This window comes from Coregonus lavaretus (assembly GCF_964263955.1).
Source record: "Coregonus lavaretus genome assembly, chromosome: 26".
In the NCBI taxonomy this organism is placed as follows: domain Eukaryota; kingdom Metazoa; phylum Chordata; class Actinopteri; order Salmoniformes; family Salmonidae; genus Coregonus; species Coregonus lavaretus.
In genome coordinates, this window is record NC_140013.1 from 3,653,212 (window position 1) to 3,668,636 (window position 15,425).

The 15,425-nt window shown below is 44.9% G+C and overlaps 1 protein-coding gene across 1 annotated transcript in view; it reads left to right on the forward strand.

The window, feature by feature from the left end:
* Nucleotides 1–1,796: 1,796 nt before the first annotated feature.
* LOC311101478 (transcription factor Dp-2-like) overlaps nt 1,797–15,425 on the forward strand; it is a gene marked incomplete at its 5' end in the record, with an annotated part of 41,621 nt that continues 27,992 nt past the window's right edge. The window contains 2 exon segments of the mRNA XM_084142633.1: nt 1,797–1,811; nt 2,392–2,446. Of these exon segments, the coding sequence (XP_083998759.1) occupies nt 1,797–1,811; nt 2,392–2,446 (70 nt within the window).

Genomic DNA, 15,425 nt, shown 5'->3' on the forward strand with positions numbered 1-15,425 from the left:
TAAAATCAGTTTTATTTTTTGCCTGATTCCATTTTGTTCTTTCCCAAATTCTGTTTTCTCCATTTCTTTTATTTCAGGTTTGCATTTTTCCCAGTTTTCAGGTTTTCGCCCTCAAAAATCACACTTTTGTATATAGAAAGAACATCCAATTTTGTAGTTTAAGTCCACAACAATACTAAACCACATCAGGAGACCACTTTTGAGTATGGGAAAAATCGGAGAGATTGATTTTTGGATGTAGTAACCTAGCAAGAAGCTGTTGTTTAGCTGTGTTTTTGTAGCGCACATGTGATGTTAGAGTTTGCAAAACAAATACCCACTAAATTGATGAAAGTAATCATGATATCATTCTACCAGGTAAGCATAGGCTACTTTGTTGTTAACATTTAATTGAGAAGGTTTTTGGGAAAGCCTTTCCATTTACCAGAAGACTGTTTTCATTAGCATCACCCCTAATGGCAACACAAAGTGGTGGATGCCTGCACCGCACACACACAGATCGGCATTCTCGTTGCCTCTTCAGAAAGTTGCAGGAAATATTTATCACAGACACATTCTGTTCATGTCTTATAAACAAATGAATTAATTTAATACATTTAGTTGATTCACTACTAAGGTTGATACATTTTTTACATTGTTGAATTCCGTTTTAATGCCTGGATTCCGCGAGGGCCTTAATGATCATATTTGGACCAGAATGAGGCTCTCCACTACCTATTGTTCCTGCAGTGATGATTCACAGTCTTAAATCAAATGTTTTCAGAATTTATCTGCAGACAATCGCCAAAAGGCCTAGGCCTACCAGTAGCATATGCAAATTAGGGAGCCAAATGAATGTCTCTCTCGCCGATGTAATTCGGTAGACTACACTGACTGACTGACGAGACCAGTCACTCACTTTAGTTTCACTGTCTGGCAAGCCCAGACATCCTTGGAAAGGAAACCTAGGAAATCCTTTGGTTTACTTGTCCCAACGCGATACCATGGACATATCCACTTTGCATGATATATGAATGGCAAAGGGATATAGGAGATCAACTTTATTCAGTCAGTCCGACACCTTTTTTAAACTAGTCAACACTTGCTGTTCAGTTGTGTATCAAAGCACAGTAAATAGCCTATGCGCCACGACTCTGCGTGGCTGGCTATAGGAAACGTGAAAGAAAATAAATAAATGTGCCAGAACCATAATTAGGTTGGCTAAGGGGATTTCTACTCATTGTTACCACTTACATTAAATGGGACGTGCGAATTCACAAGCATCATGCTCTCTCCCTCCTCCGTGTAAAGAAAGTAGACTGCAATCAACCACAGCGCACACAAATTTCACCGGGAGGCGGGACAGACCGCAGACTGCGTTTCCCTGTCATCGCTTGTGAACAGGCGCCTATCCTATCAATCGCGTGCTAGAAGATGCATATTGTTCATTTTAGCGGGAGGGGGCTCGACGGACTAGCGTATTTTACATTTTAAATGAAAAGTAGCCTAGTTAATATGAATTGGAAAAAAGTAACCGGCTGAAAATAAGTCTGTAACCGGCTGATTAGCGGACTGCCGGTGCTAATGGAAAACACTGCCTCATAGTACCTAACCTGACTGAATCCCCACAGTGCCAGTGTATGTGTGCTTGTGTGTGTGCGTGCTTGTGGTGTGCATACCGTGTTTAGTCTACGGTTGGTTGCACAGCCCTAAACACAACTGGGTGTATGTTTTTTGCTTGCAGGTATTCTGTGTGCTCAGAGAAGCCAAAGGGAGTGCTGTCTGGAGAGGGGAGGTGTCTGTCCATCACCTGCAATATGATGGCCAACACAGTGAGTACTGCTGTCACTGTGTGCGTGCGCGTGAGTCTGAATGTTGGCGCTGTTTGTTGCAGGTTGATTCGTGCACTCTTGGTTGATTCGTGCACTCTTTATTATACATGAGGTCACATGAGGCTCACTGATGGAGGCTCCAAACACATATGTCATTTTCTCTTTCTCTCTGGGCCTGTGCCTTTGTCTGTCCACAACGTCTTATTCGAAGAGATGAAAATACATCTGTTTATGCATGCATGCATATATTTTGGTAGTTTGCATTTATAAATATGCTGCACCTTCCAAAATAACCTGTGTCACCCTGTGTATTTTATTGTTGTGTTAAGTGTCACATCTGGATGAGGTGACATGGACTGTTGAGGCCTAACTGTTTTCACATATGTTTTGAAAACAGCAAACTACACTCATTAATGCACGTGAAGTCCAGTAAAAAATAGCCAGTAAAGGGTTTTTAAACACTTCTGAATGGACTTGTGACAGGCTGTCAGTGAGGTGTGTGTGATGGGTCTTCTTCACTTTGCATCGGTTGCACTTGTCTGACCTGTGTCTCTGTTTGGCTACTCTCTCCATCTCCTAGGTTGGCTCTGCCACTCTTTCTGCCTTTCTAAGCAACAACCAAAACCTACCTAAAGGTAGGAGTCCTTAAGCATGAAACACAGCCGATAGGTACTGATCACAGTAGGAGGCTGTTCCTTCTCTTGCTAGAACAAAATACGTACCTGCTGCGCACTGACCTGGTACCGACGAACCTGCTGTTTCTACTTGTAGAATCGCAAAGCTCCTCAGTGGCCTACAACTTGACTTTGAGCCAATCAGAGAGCACAAACCTCCATGTGGGAGAGCTGACAGGAGTGACAACAAAAAGGAAAAAATATGTTGTGCTAGCTAGGGAATGACATGCTAACGGTTTATCTAACATTAGCTAGCTGTCAAGAAAATTGACTATGGGATTATGGAGAGTGAATTACATTGTTTCTTTGTCATCTTGCTAGCTAGTTATCTAGCTGTGGCCATCTGGCTAGTATCAACAAGGGCTTTATACAACAATAGCAAAATTAAAAGGGACTAGCATTGTTAAACTAAACTTAAGAATGCAATGCTACTGCCACCTTCTGGTTTGGAGTATTTTCACAAGGCCAAAGGCTTTAAAGTATGTGCGGTGTGAACACAAAAGAGGTTGACTGCCGACACTGTTCAGAGGTGCTAAGTACTCTCGGCAAGCAAATGTTTGACAACCTTACTGGTGTGTGGGACCCACTAGATATTGTCTGTTTTTTTTTGTACAGTAGAACCTCAAAGAAATTAACCTCCAACTTATGGACTGACCGTTCAACCGAAAGGGCAATATCGAATCCCAAAAAAACGGAAGCCTGTGCAAGTCTATGGCACAAAATCAGCAACACGTCAAACCTTACTTGTGCGGAGGTGCTCACTAGATTAAGGTCGTATGTGCAACAGTGCGTGAGGACAGCCATGAAATCAACGATTTTTTAAATCCCATCCAAATATGTTGATGTATGCTGTGTTTGTGGTGAACCGTACAACTGTAACAGGAACAAACATAACATTATTCAAGGTAAATCATGTTTATTGCGACCAGACTACACACTGGTCTTAGAAGCTGAGTGATGGGTTTTCAAAAGCAGCATGTTGCTCCTTTCACACCTTCTAGTCAAATTTAAAATAAGTGCCAATGATGTGGAAAGAATCTAATGTTTTGTGAGGGGAAAGAGCAAATTCTGGAGTTAGAAAGAAAATATGTGCCGGCTGTCACGACCCTCAGACGTTTAATAATATATTCAGTTGATTAATTTTTTTCCCTTGACAATGAAGTAACTGATAAAGCCCATTTTATGTGCCACATACACAAAGTGTATCATTGCAAATGTGTTGCATAATGCATGACGACACTTTCAGATATTAAAATCTTATTTTACTTGTATTTAAGGTCACTGTTGCAACTACTTCTTGTACAAAGTCACAGATACTTACAGGTCCTTTGGAAATAATTGGTTAGTCTTCAAGGTAATCAGCCCAGAGCAATACCAAAGTATTTGATGCAAGAATTGCGAACACCATGTGTGCCTCAAAAAAGACCATCAAGGGGCCCTTGTCCAGTTTGACATTGCACAGAAAGTCATCAGAACCATTGGAGAGCAGACAGACCTCATGCAGCGATTTGATAAAGAATGTGAGCTGAAGCCAGAGTCTGGAAAGTAGATCCGAGGACATCAACCATACAGTGCATTCGGAAAGTATTTAGACCCCTTCCCTTTTTCCACATTTTGTTACGTTACAGCCTTATTCTAAAATGGATTAAAAAAAATTCTCCCCTCATCAATCTACACACAATACCCCATAATGACAAAGTGAAAACAGGTTTGTAGAAATTTTTGCACATTTATTAAAAGTAAAAAAACATAAATACCTTATTTACATACGTATTCAGAGCCTTTGCTATGAGACTCGAAATTGAGCTCAGGTGCATCCTGTTTCCATTGATCATCCTTGATGTTCCTACAACTTGATTGGAGTCCACCTATGGTAAATTCAATTGATTAGACATGATTTGGAAATGCACTCACCTGTCTATATAAGGTCCCACAGATGACAGTGCATGTCAGAGCAAAAAGTCATTCGGTCGAAGGAATTGTCCGTAGAGCTCAGAGACAGAAATGTGTCAAAGGCACAGATCTGGGGAAGGGTACCAAAAAATGTCTGCAGCATGGAAGGTCCCCAAGAACACAGTGGCCTCCATCATTCTTAATGGAAGAAGTTTGGAACCACCAAGACACTTCCTAGAGCTGGCTGCCCACCCAAACTGAGCAATCGGGGGAGAAGCTGTGTCGGAGTGACCAAGAACCCGATGGTCACTCCGACCGAGCTCCAGAGTTCCTCTGTGGAGATTGGAGAACCTTCCAGAAGGACAACCATCTCTGCAGCACTCCACCAATCAGGCCTTTATGGTAGAGTGGCCAGACGGAAGCCACTCCTCAGTAAAAGGCACATGACATCCCACTTGGAGTTTGCCAAAAGGCACCTGAAGGACTCTCAGACCATGAGAAATAAGATTCTCTGGTCTGATGAAACCAAGATTGAACCCTTTGGCCTGAATGCCAAGTATCACGTCTGGAGGAAACCTGGCACCATCCCTATGGTGAAGCATGGTGGTGGTAGCATCATGCTGTGGGTATGTTTTTCAGCAGGCAGGGACTGGGAGACTAGTCAGGATCAAGGGTAAAATGAATGGAGCAAAGTACAGAGAGATCCTTGATGAAAACCTGCTCAGGACCTCAGACTGGGGCGAAGGTTCACCTTCCAACAGGACAACGACCCTAAGCACACAGCCAAGACAACGCAGGAGTGACTTCGGGACAAGTCTCTGAATGTCCTTGAGTGGCCCAGCCAGAGCCTCGACGTGAACCCGATCAAACATCTCTGGAGAGACCTGATAATAGCTGTGCAGCGACGCTCCCCATCCAACCTGACAGAGCTTGAGAGGATCTGCAGAGAAGAATTGGAGACACTCCCCAAATACAGGTGTGCCAAGTTTGTAGGGTCATTACCAAGAAGACTCATGGCTTTAATCGCTGCCAAAGGTGCTTCAACAAAGTACTGAGTAAAGGGTCTGAATACTTATGTAAATGTAATATTTCAGTTTTTTCTTTGTCATTATGGGGTGTTGTGTGTAGATTGATGAGGGGGGAAAAAACAATTTAATCCGTTTTAGAATGAGGCTGTAACGTAACAAAATGTGGAAAAAGTTAAGGGGTCTGAATACTTTCCGAATGCACTGTACGTCCTTGCAGTTTTATGAGGTAGCACAATTGTCACAGCAGTCATGTTTGGGTGATATTGGTTGCGTGACCTCAATATCAAAGAGCCAGCAGGTGGTACTGTTTGACACAGTCTCATTTTATCTGAAACTTCATCAAGCTGTCTTCCATTGTACAGGGTAAGTGAATGTGAGCTTGTGCCGTCCCTCCCCACTCATCCATATGCCTGCATGTAGGACTCAAAGTCTTGAGGTGGTCCATAGTTGACTACATGATGGACATTCTTAAAGTCCACCCCCATTCCCAGTGCTGAAGTAGTCATCACAACTCTTTCAAGGCTGCAATGATGTGCAGTTTCATGTGCTCGGGTGTCTCTGAGGGGTACATGTCAAAAAGCCTGTTTTCCAGTGTGTCTTCTGCTCCTGCTGGATGCACAGATTTCTCCCCAAGAAAATGCTGAAAAACAGTGTACAGAAAAGAACAGTCTTCAATTCTCTTGGGGTCTCAGGCCCCTTTGCCTCTGTGAGCAACCATGAAAATGTCTCTACAGGGTCAGATGACTCCTTCATTTCTGCCAGTCTGGTGTTGTCCCTGTCAGGACTTTTCATCACCTCAACACATTGCTGCATGCCCAGGTGCTTCATTATGCTCTCCCTTGTTGCCTTGGAAGCTTTAGATGTGACGGCCAATACAGGAACTGGTAGGACTGACCGCAGCTCACCAACCTTTCCACACCACTTCCGAAAAGCATCCTCCTTCCCCTGTGCATTAGTTGTCATAATAAAGGACTAAATAATACTGTAGTGGCACGCAGAGCAACAGGGAGCCAGGGAGACATGCAGTTAACCAAATCCTCTACTTTAATCTTCAACTATAATTGCGACTTTATTCTTGAAATAAAATGTCTAGTTTATTCTCGAAATATTGCCACTTTAATCTAAAAATATTGCCACTTTTATTCTCTATTTAATTTCGAGTTTATTCTCAAAATATTGCCACAATTTTAAAGAACTATCGTGCAAAAAAACTACAATAATCCAGGTACCATCACCTGTTTGTCACGCCCTGGCTCTGGGGACACTGTTATGTTGAGCCAGGGTGTGTAGATCTATGTATTCTATTTCTATGTTGGGAGTTCTAGTTTGCTTATTTCTATGTTGGCCTGAGTGACTCCCAATCAGAGGCAACGAGTGTCAGCTGTCAGCTGGTTGTCTCTGATTGGGAGCCATATTTAAACTGTCTGTTTTTCCCGTTGTGTTTGTGGGTTCTTGTTCTAGTTGGTTTGTGTTAGACCGTTGACTGTCACGTTATCGTTTTTGTTCGTGTTTCCTTCAGTGTTAATAAATATGTTTGCATTCAACGCTGCGCATTGGTCCTCTGTTCCCGACGATCGTGACAGAAGAACCCACCAAAACTGGACCAAGCAGCGTGTCCAGGAGCCATCGCTAGCAGATCTCCGTGGCAACCTCGACTGGGTCAAGCCTAGTGAGGAGCAGAGAGGGTGGACTTGGGAACAGTGGAGGAAGAGCTTCGACTGGGTCAAGCCCAATGAGGAGCTGAATGGCGGGAGTTGGAAACAGAAGAGCGAGAGTTGGGCGAGAATTATAGAGGCCTGGCCCACGGGGAGGAGAGAACCCCAGAAATTTTTTAGGGGGGGGCTCACGACGTTGGGGCAGCAGGAGGCCGCGATAGAGCGGTCCAGCGGGTTGGCAGAGGAGGCCGCCAGGTTACGGGGGCCACTGGTCGAAGAGGGGATGGAAGGTGTAGAGGCACGGCGAGAGGTACTGGGGTGTGTTACCAGTCCGGTCCGGTCCGTTCCAGATCCCGGTGTAGGGCCAGTGGTGTGTGTCCCCAGTACGGTCCGGTCTGTTCCTGCTCCCCGCACCAAGTGTAAGGTGCGCGTCGCCAGCCCAGCCCGGCCTGTTCCTGCCCCTCGCACCAAGCCTACGGTGCGCGTCGCCAGCCCGGCCCGGCCTGCTCCTGCCCCTCGCACCAAGCCTACGGTGCGCGTCGCCAGCCCGGCCCGGCCTGCTCCTGCCCCTCGCACCAAGCCTGCGGTGCGCGTCGCCAGCTCGGCCCGGCCTGTTCCTGCTCCTCGCACCAAGCCTATGGTGCGATTCGCCAGCCCGGCCCGGCCTGTTCCTGCTCCCCGCACCAAGCCTATGGTGCGCGTCGCCAGCCCGGTCCGGCCTGTTCCTGCCACTCGCACCAAGCCAGGGGTGCGAGTCGTCAGCCCGGTCCAGCCCGTTCCTGCTCCACGCTCCAAGCCAGGGGTGCGTATCGTCAGCCCGGTCCGGCCCGTTGCGGCTCCACGCACCAAGCCAGGGGTGCGCATCGTCAGCCCGGTCCGGTCCGCTCCTGCTTCCCGCACCAAGCCAATGGTGCGCGTCGCCAGCCCGGTTCGGCCCGCTCCTGCTCCTCACACCAAGCCAGTGGTGTGCGTCGTCAGTCCAGCACGGCCCGTGCCTGTTCTCCACACCAAGCCAGTGGTGGGCGTCGTCAGTCCGGCACGGCCCGTGCCTGTTCCACTGGTGCCTGGTCCGGCACCGGTCAGATGCGTTACGCCGGAGCTAGAGCAATCCGCTCCATCAGTGTGCAGTCCAGCTCCGGCCAGCGGGGCCAGACCGGACCAGGGGTACTTTGGGGGGTTGTAGAGGGAGTGGGGATCAGGCCCGGAGCCGGATCCGCCGCCAAGGCGGAGTGCCCACCCGGTCCCTCCCCTGTGGTATTTAGTTGGCGCGGTCGGAGTCCGCGCCTTTAGGGGGGGGTACTGTCACGCCCTGGCTCTGGGGACACTGTTATGTTGAGCCAGGGTGTGTAGATCTATGTATTCTATTTCTATGTTGGGAGTTCTAGTTTGCTTATTTCTATGTTGGCCTGAGTGACTCCCAATCAGAGGCAACGAGTGTCAGCTGTCAGCTGGTTGTCTCTGATTGGGAGCCATATTTAAACTGTCTGTTTTTCCCGTTGTGTTTGTGGGTTCTTGTTCTAGTTGGTTTGTGTTAGACCGTTGACTGTCACGTTATCGTTTTTGTTCGTGTTTCCTTCAGTGTTAATAAATATGTTTGCATTCAACGCTGCGCATTGGTCCTCTGTTCCCGACGATCGTGACACTGTTGCTATATTTTTTCATTCTCTTCACTTGGCCCTAATACTCTTCCGTACAATCGTGTATTCACCCTTGGCAATTTTCTCGTCCTCTATCTCACTTTACCCTGCGTATGCGGCGGCGATTCCTTCAGTTCAGAACACGCACCTGATCCTCGATTATTGACATCAGAGGAGAAACTACTATTATCATCAATTACTCCACTTTCAGTTTCAATAAATCGCAGACAGTCGGCCACACTTGCTACACTAAACTTTTACCATAGCCTGTAGGTAGACACACCGAAACGTCTCTTTAGTAGAGTGTTCAAGCAGAGTAGTTGTAATGCCTTCGTCGACTCGATTTTGTGTATAGAGCACACTTCTGGCAAAACAGAATTGCATTTTTCCTACATCTTATCTTCCATTTCTGCAATGTTGCAAACTAGCTAGCATACGGAACAACTTTCTACAAAATGTGTCCTACCCTGTCGGAAAACAGTACAATACAAAATTCTCCAGACCTCTAAGGGAGGCGTGACAACGATCATGATTTTGGAGGTATGGCAACGCGAGACTAGCTACAGGCAACTGTTAATGTTGCTTTCATGTGCTAAAAACATCAGCGGTGCATTCTTTAGTGTAACCCGTAGCAAAAAGTTTTGGAACAGAACACTTTGCAATGATAACTACACTTTCTTATTAGACAAATTCAGGTGGGTCCCTACACATTTCGTCCCGTTTGCTTTTGTTTGGTTCCTAGTGAGTAATACACTCCTGGCAAAATGTTAGATTACAGGTGTAATACGGGTTAATTTTGCAATTTATATTTTCTGCTTAGGTTTGATACGTTTTTTAAAACCCATTTCAAAGTCACACATTTTTCAGTATTCTGAACGACCTCTATTCAGGACTTGTTCGAATCTGAGGTCCTACTCTACATGATTATAAGAGGGATGTGCATTGTGTAGATGTGAAGCTAGTGTGTGTACATGCTCTGATTGGCTACTGAAGGGTTGTAATAAAAACATCTAATTGTAAAAAATGTATTGGCCACACAATGTGGAAATACACCTGTGGAAATGTGCACAGTATGATTCATTTCAATGAATAAATATTGTGTAGTTTACATAGGCTATTACTTCCACAGTTTGCCTGGTTTCAGTTCAGGTGTTGTTTTGAACAGTGACCTTTGTAGACTACTGTTTTGTTACTCTGCTGTCTTGTATCAGATGTATGCTATCTTTATAGCATGTCATTTTAGCAAGCGTGCGCTATATATATTTTTTTTACCAATGATGAACTATGAAGAAATTCACTATGTCCTTAGTTTTTTATTATGATAAGGTACGACTGTTGTAATTCCAGCAAGGTATTTACAGTGCATTCGGAATGTATTCAGACCCCTTGACATTTTCCACATTGTTACGTTACAGCCTTATTCTAAAATGTATTACATAGATTTGTTTCCCTCATCAATCTACACACAATACCCCATAATGACAAAGCAAAAATAGTTTTTATTTATTTTTTATTATAAATAAAAAACGGAAATATACATAAGTATTCAGACCCTTTACTCAGTACTTTGTTGAAGCACCTTTGGCAGCGATTACAGCCTAGAGTCTTCTTGGGTATGACGCTCCAAGCTTGGCACACCTGTATTTGAGGAGTTTCTCCCATTCTTCTCTGCAGATCCTCTCAAGCTCTGTCAGGTTGGATGGGGAGCGTCGCTGCACAGCTATTTTCAGTTCTCTCCAGAGATGTTTGATTGGGTTCAAGTCCGGGCTCTGGCTGGGTCACTCAAGGACATTCAGAGACTTGTCCTTGAAGCCACTCCTGTGTTGTCTGGTCTGTGTGCTTAGGGTTGTTGTTCTGTTGGAAGGTGAACATTCACCCCAGTCTGAGGACCTGAGCTCTCTGGAGCAGGTTTTCATCAAGGATCTCTCTGTACTTTGCTCCGTTCATCTTTCCCTTGATCTTGACTAGTCTCCCAGTCGCTGATGCTGAAAAACATCCCCACAGCATGATGCTGCCACCACCATGCTTCACCGTAGGGATGGATGGTTTCCTCCAGAAGTGACGCTTGGCATTCATAACACCAGAGAATCTTGTTTCTCATTCTCATTGGCTTAGTTTGGCCGGCGCTCTACGGACAATTCCTTCGACCTCATGGCTTGGTTTTTGCTCTGACATGCACTGTCAACTGTGGGACCTTATATAGACAGGTGTGGGCCTTTCCAAATCATGTCCAATCAATTGAATTTACCGCAGGTGGACTCCAATCAAGTTGTAGAAACATCTCAAGGATGATCAATGGTAACAGGATGCACCTGAGCTCAATTCTGAGTCTCATAGCAAAGGGTATGAATACTTATGTAAATAATGTATTTCTGTGTTTTATTTTTTATACATTTGCAAAAATTTATAAAAACCTGTTTTCGCTTTGTCGTTATGGGGTATTGTGTGTAAAAAAAATAATTTAATCAATTTTAGAATAAGGCTTTAACGTAACAATGTGGGAAAAGTCAAGGGGTCTGAATTCTTTCCGAATGCACTGTATAAATCATATTCATGAAAAACAAGTGTAGTCCAGCCTATAGGCCTATATCATTGATTGAAATGACTGGAAATCTTAATCTGTGGCCTTAAGCCAAGGTGTTTTTTCTCCCTGTCAGCCAGAGAGCAGCCCTACATGGTCATGCCTTTGTGTGTGTGTGTGTGTTTGTGTGTGTGTGTGTGTGTGTGTGTGTGTGTGTGTGTGTGTGTGTGTGTGTGTGTGTGTGTGTGTGTGTGTGTGTGTGTGTGTGTGTGTGTGTGTGTGTGTGTGTAGCCAGGCATTCTCTCAGTGAAAAGGGTCATTGTGTTGTTCCCACACTGTCTGGAGAGCAAGGTGGGTGGACTTCCTCTGCACTCGCCCGGCGATGCCTAGCAGGGGCTCTGAAGTTTCCATTGACTGGTAACAAAATAGTGAGTGGGAGAGCGAGTGTGTGAGGGGGGGCAGTGGATCCCAGGCTGCACGAGCTGCTGAGAGGCATATGCTCTTCACTTCAAGTAAATTAATGTGCTTTTTTCCTTCTCTACTCTCTGTGTCTTGTCTAGTCGTAATGGGATTGGTTGTGTGTAGCAAACTCGCCGAGAACAGAGGAAGGGGAGGGCGGGAGGCTGTTCTGGGGGGCCAGTAAAGAGACTCTCTACCTCCCCCTCCTCTGCTCTCCTCTCCATCCGACAGGAAGTTGCTCGCTAGATTAATGCCTGTGGGGGGAAGGGAAGCGTTGTCGGCTCACTGGGACAGAGAAACTGGGAGAGGGACGGAGAGAGAAGGAGAGGGAGCCATGGAGGTCCTGCTGGTTCCCCTCTGTAGAGCGACAGGTAAACAAGAGCTGTTGGTTCCAACGATAGATGAAAAGACGATTTTAGCAACTTTTAATGACTTAACGCACTTGACTCTGGTTCTCCCAATTGTTAGTCTGGACTTTTATACAAGGATGTTGTAGGTTGCTAGTTCTGCCTGTATGGTTAGGCTGTGTTCATTTCTGAATGAAAGAAAGATGTGTTGACTTGTCATAGTTCCTTAATGGTTTGATTGCGCTCATTGAGGTTGTTTCAGAATCTCTGATTCCCGGGCACTAAATGTGATGTTTTATGTTTTGTTGCCCTCTAGGGTTTTCTTGAATGTAGTTGCCCAAAGTGGGTGCATTTGTTTTCATAGTGGTTTAGCCTGCAACAGCAGTTTTCTGTCGAGTATCAGGATTCATTGAGAAGGCGGGGTGCTGTCCAAATGCTGCAGGCAGGGAACATGACGACTGGTCAAAACACCTCTCTTTTATTGACTTGTTTTGCTCCAACGTGCGCTGCACTTTGGCCAACAACTGAAACAATTGAATGAAGTATCACAGGATAAGGGACAATGCACCAGCAGGAAGGTCAATATTATTGATGACAAGCATGAGATGATTGATTTAAAAAGCCTCAGGAAAGTGGTGTTTGTGCATTTGAGATTTAAGTCCAAGGTCCAAAGATAACTCTCCTCTACATATAATTCTTAGAAGGACCTTGGTTTCTACCTGGAAGCACCTTTTCAGGTCTTTATACTATGCTTAGGATTGATGTTTCTCTACAGTGGTCAACTCCGTTATAGCCTGTCTTTGATGGTTAAGGAAGTTTAGTAATATGAATGAGTGCACAGTATAATCCATCAGTGCATATTTGTGGTGTGGTTGTACAGTCTCTCACACCTTTCCCTCCAAGCACCACCTCAATCTGTTTTTGTATTAATTCTAAAGCAGTTCATGAAAACTCATGTTTTTAATTACAGAGCCTGTGTGTATGTTTGTGCCTTATCTTTTTGAGTCAGAAAGAGGGAGAGAGGGAGCGACAGCTACTCAGCTGTATTCTAATGAGGGAGCCCTTCCTTATTGTTGCACCTTAAAGGAGAGAGTGGCGGCCACATTCCAGTGCAGGGAGAGAGAGATAGGGGCCCTCCTTTCTGTTGGGCCTGAGGAGGGGACGACACAGTCTGGGCCAGCCCGTCTCCATCCTGGACCTCACTGGATGAAGCTAGTAGGGCCTGGGGTGTTTCTAGGCCCTAGTTAATATAATGGCCTAAAACCAGGGCACAGAGTTTTTCCTTGTCAGGTGGTCAAATAAAATGTTCTTTGCTGCGTACATATATTTTGCAGATGTTATCGCTGGTGTACTGAAATGCTTATGTTTCTAGCTCCAACAGTGCAGTAATACCTAACAATAGAAAACAATACACGCAAATCCAAAAATAATTAAGAAATATATAAATATTAGAACAAGCAATGTCAGAGTCCGGAATATATAAATATGTATATGATGGTGTATATAGACATTATGGACAGTGTGACCTTTCTGTGACACCGGGTGCTGTAGATGTCCTGGAGGGCAGACAGTGTGCCCCCGGTGATGCGTTGAGCTGACTGCTCCACCCTCTGGAGAGCCCTGCGGTTGCAGAAAGTGCAATTGCTGTATCAGGCGGTGATACAACCCGACTTTCAATGGTGCATCTGTAGAAGTTTGTAAGGGTCTTAGGGGCCAAGCTGAAGTCCACGATCAGCTCCTTCGTTTTGTTGTATTTGTATTTATTATGGATCCCCATTAGCTGCTGCCAAGGCAGCAGCTACCCTTCCTGGGGTCCAGGAGCATTGAGGGCAAGGTTATTTTCCTGGCACCACTCTGCTAGGGCCCTCACCTCCTCCCTGTAGGCTGTCTCGTCATTGTTGGTAATCAGGCCTACCACTGTTGTGTCTGCAAACTTGATGATTGAGTTAGAGATCAGCGTAGCGGAGGTGTTGTTACCTATCTTCACCACCTGGGGTCGGCAAGTCAGGAAGTCCAGGACCCAGATGCACAGGGCGGGGTTCAGACCCAGGGTCCCGAGCTTAGTCAGTCACTTGGTCAGGAAAAACTCCCAGCCCAAAGAATCAGGCCATGCTGCCAGTGAGTAGGCTAGATATCCCAGAAACACAGAACAGCTCAAAAGTATTAGGCTGTAATGTTAGCCCCACTTCTAACAATGGGAGGCTGTATGTGGTGGGGAGTTCACGGCTTACGCTAGTTGAGGATTGTTTGTGTGTGTGTGTCTGTGTGCCCTGTGTAGGAGTCGTATGAATTGGGAGGGGGTTCATCCACATCCTGCCCCAAAAAATGATCTGACGTTGAGGAGACAGTAGTGTGTGTGTTCATCTTTCTTCACTGTGTCATCAGTACAGCCTTTGTGTACATTTACATACATCACGCTCTAAGTTATTAAAATGTTCATTCAAATCACTGCCCTAAGGAAAAATATATTTAAAAAAATCCCTAAAATGCAGATCAGGTCACATGGTTAGGAACAACAACAACTGTGTGAATGTTCACTCTTCTGTTCACTTCCACAGCTCTGGCGTTCAAGACAACTGCTTGTTGATTGCCCATTGGGCCAGGTGTGAATGAAACCTACCAAACCAGTTTCAATGTAATTGCAATGGAAAGTGGCAGCCATCCACGGTTAAAGGACTATCAGCATGCAATTAAAGATACACTATGTAGAAATCGACAAGCAAGGATAGTGTAGAGAATCATTGTACCATTTAAACTTCTGTGAAATATATTTTTCATTACCAAAAATATTTAATTTTCAGCAGTTTAAAGCTGGTGTACAAAACCGAAAATTAAGACGCAAACATGAAACTAAGAACGGGAAGCATAGAAAGAATGCACATAGAACAGATCTACCGCTTCTTAGACTTGCTTTCAATGAGTGACAGATTTATATACACATTTCTATGTGAATTTGGTCAGATCACCCAAAAAGTTACATATTGCAGCTTGAAGTATACTAAGTTGAGAGCCTGGGAGAGGGTTTGTGCTAGCAGGGACAGTCATGTATGTGTTTTTACATAATGTTGTAGGTTAACAGGAAGGAAACCGATATCACAATATGCCTTGCTGATATCGATATAATATCATATGCCATTTAGCTGACGCTTTTATCCAAAGCAACTTAGTCATGCGTGCATTTTTCATATGAGTGCTCTCAGCAGGAATCGATCCCACACCCCAGGCATTTAAAAATGCTTCTTTATTGTTAAAACCTTGGTAAATCAATTGGTAAAATCTTTCTTAGCAATTGGTAAAACATACAGTGGGGAGAACAAGTATTTGATACACTGCCGATTTAGCAGGTTTTCCTACTTACAAAGCATGTAGAGGTCTGTAATTTTTATCATAGGTACACTTC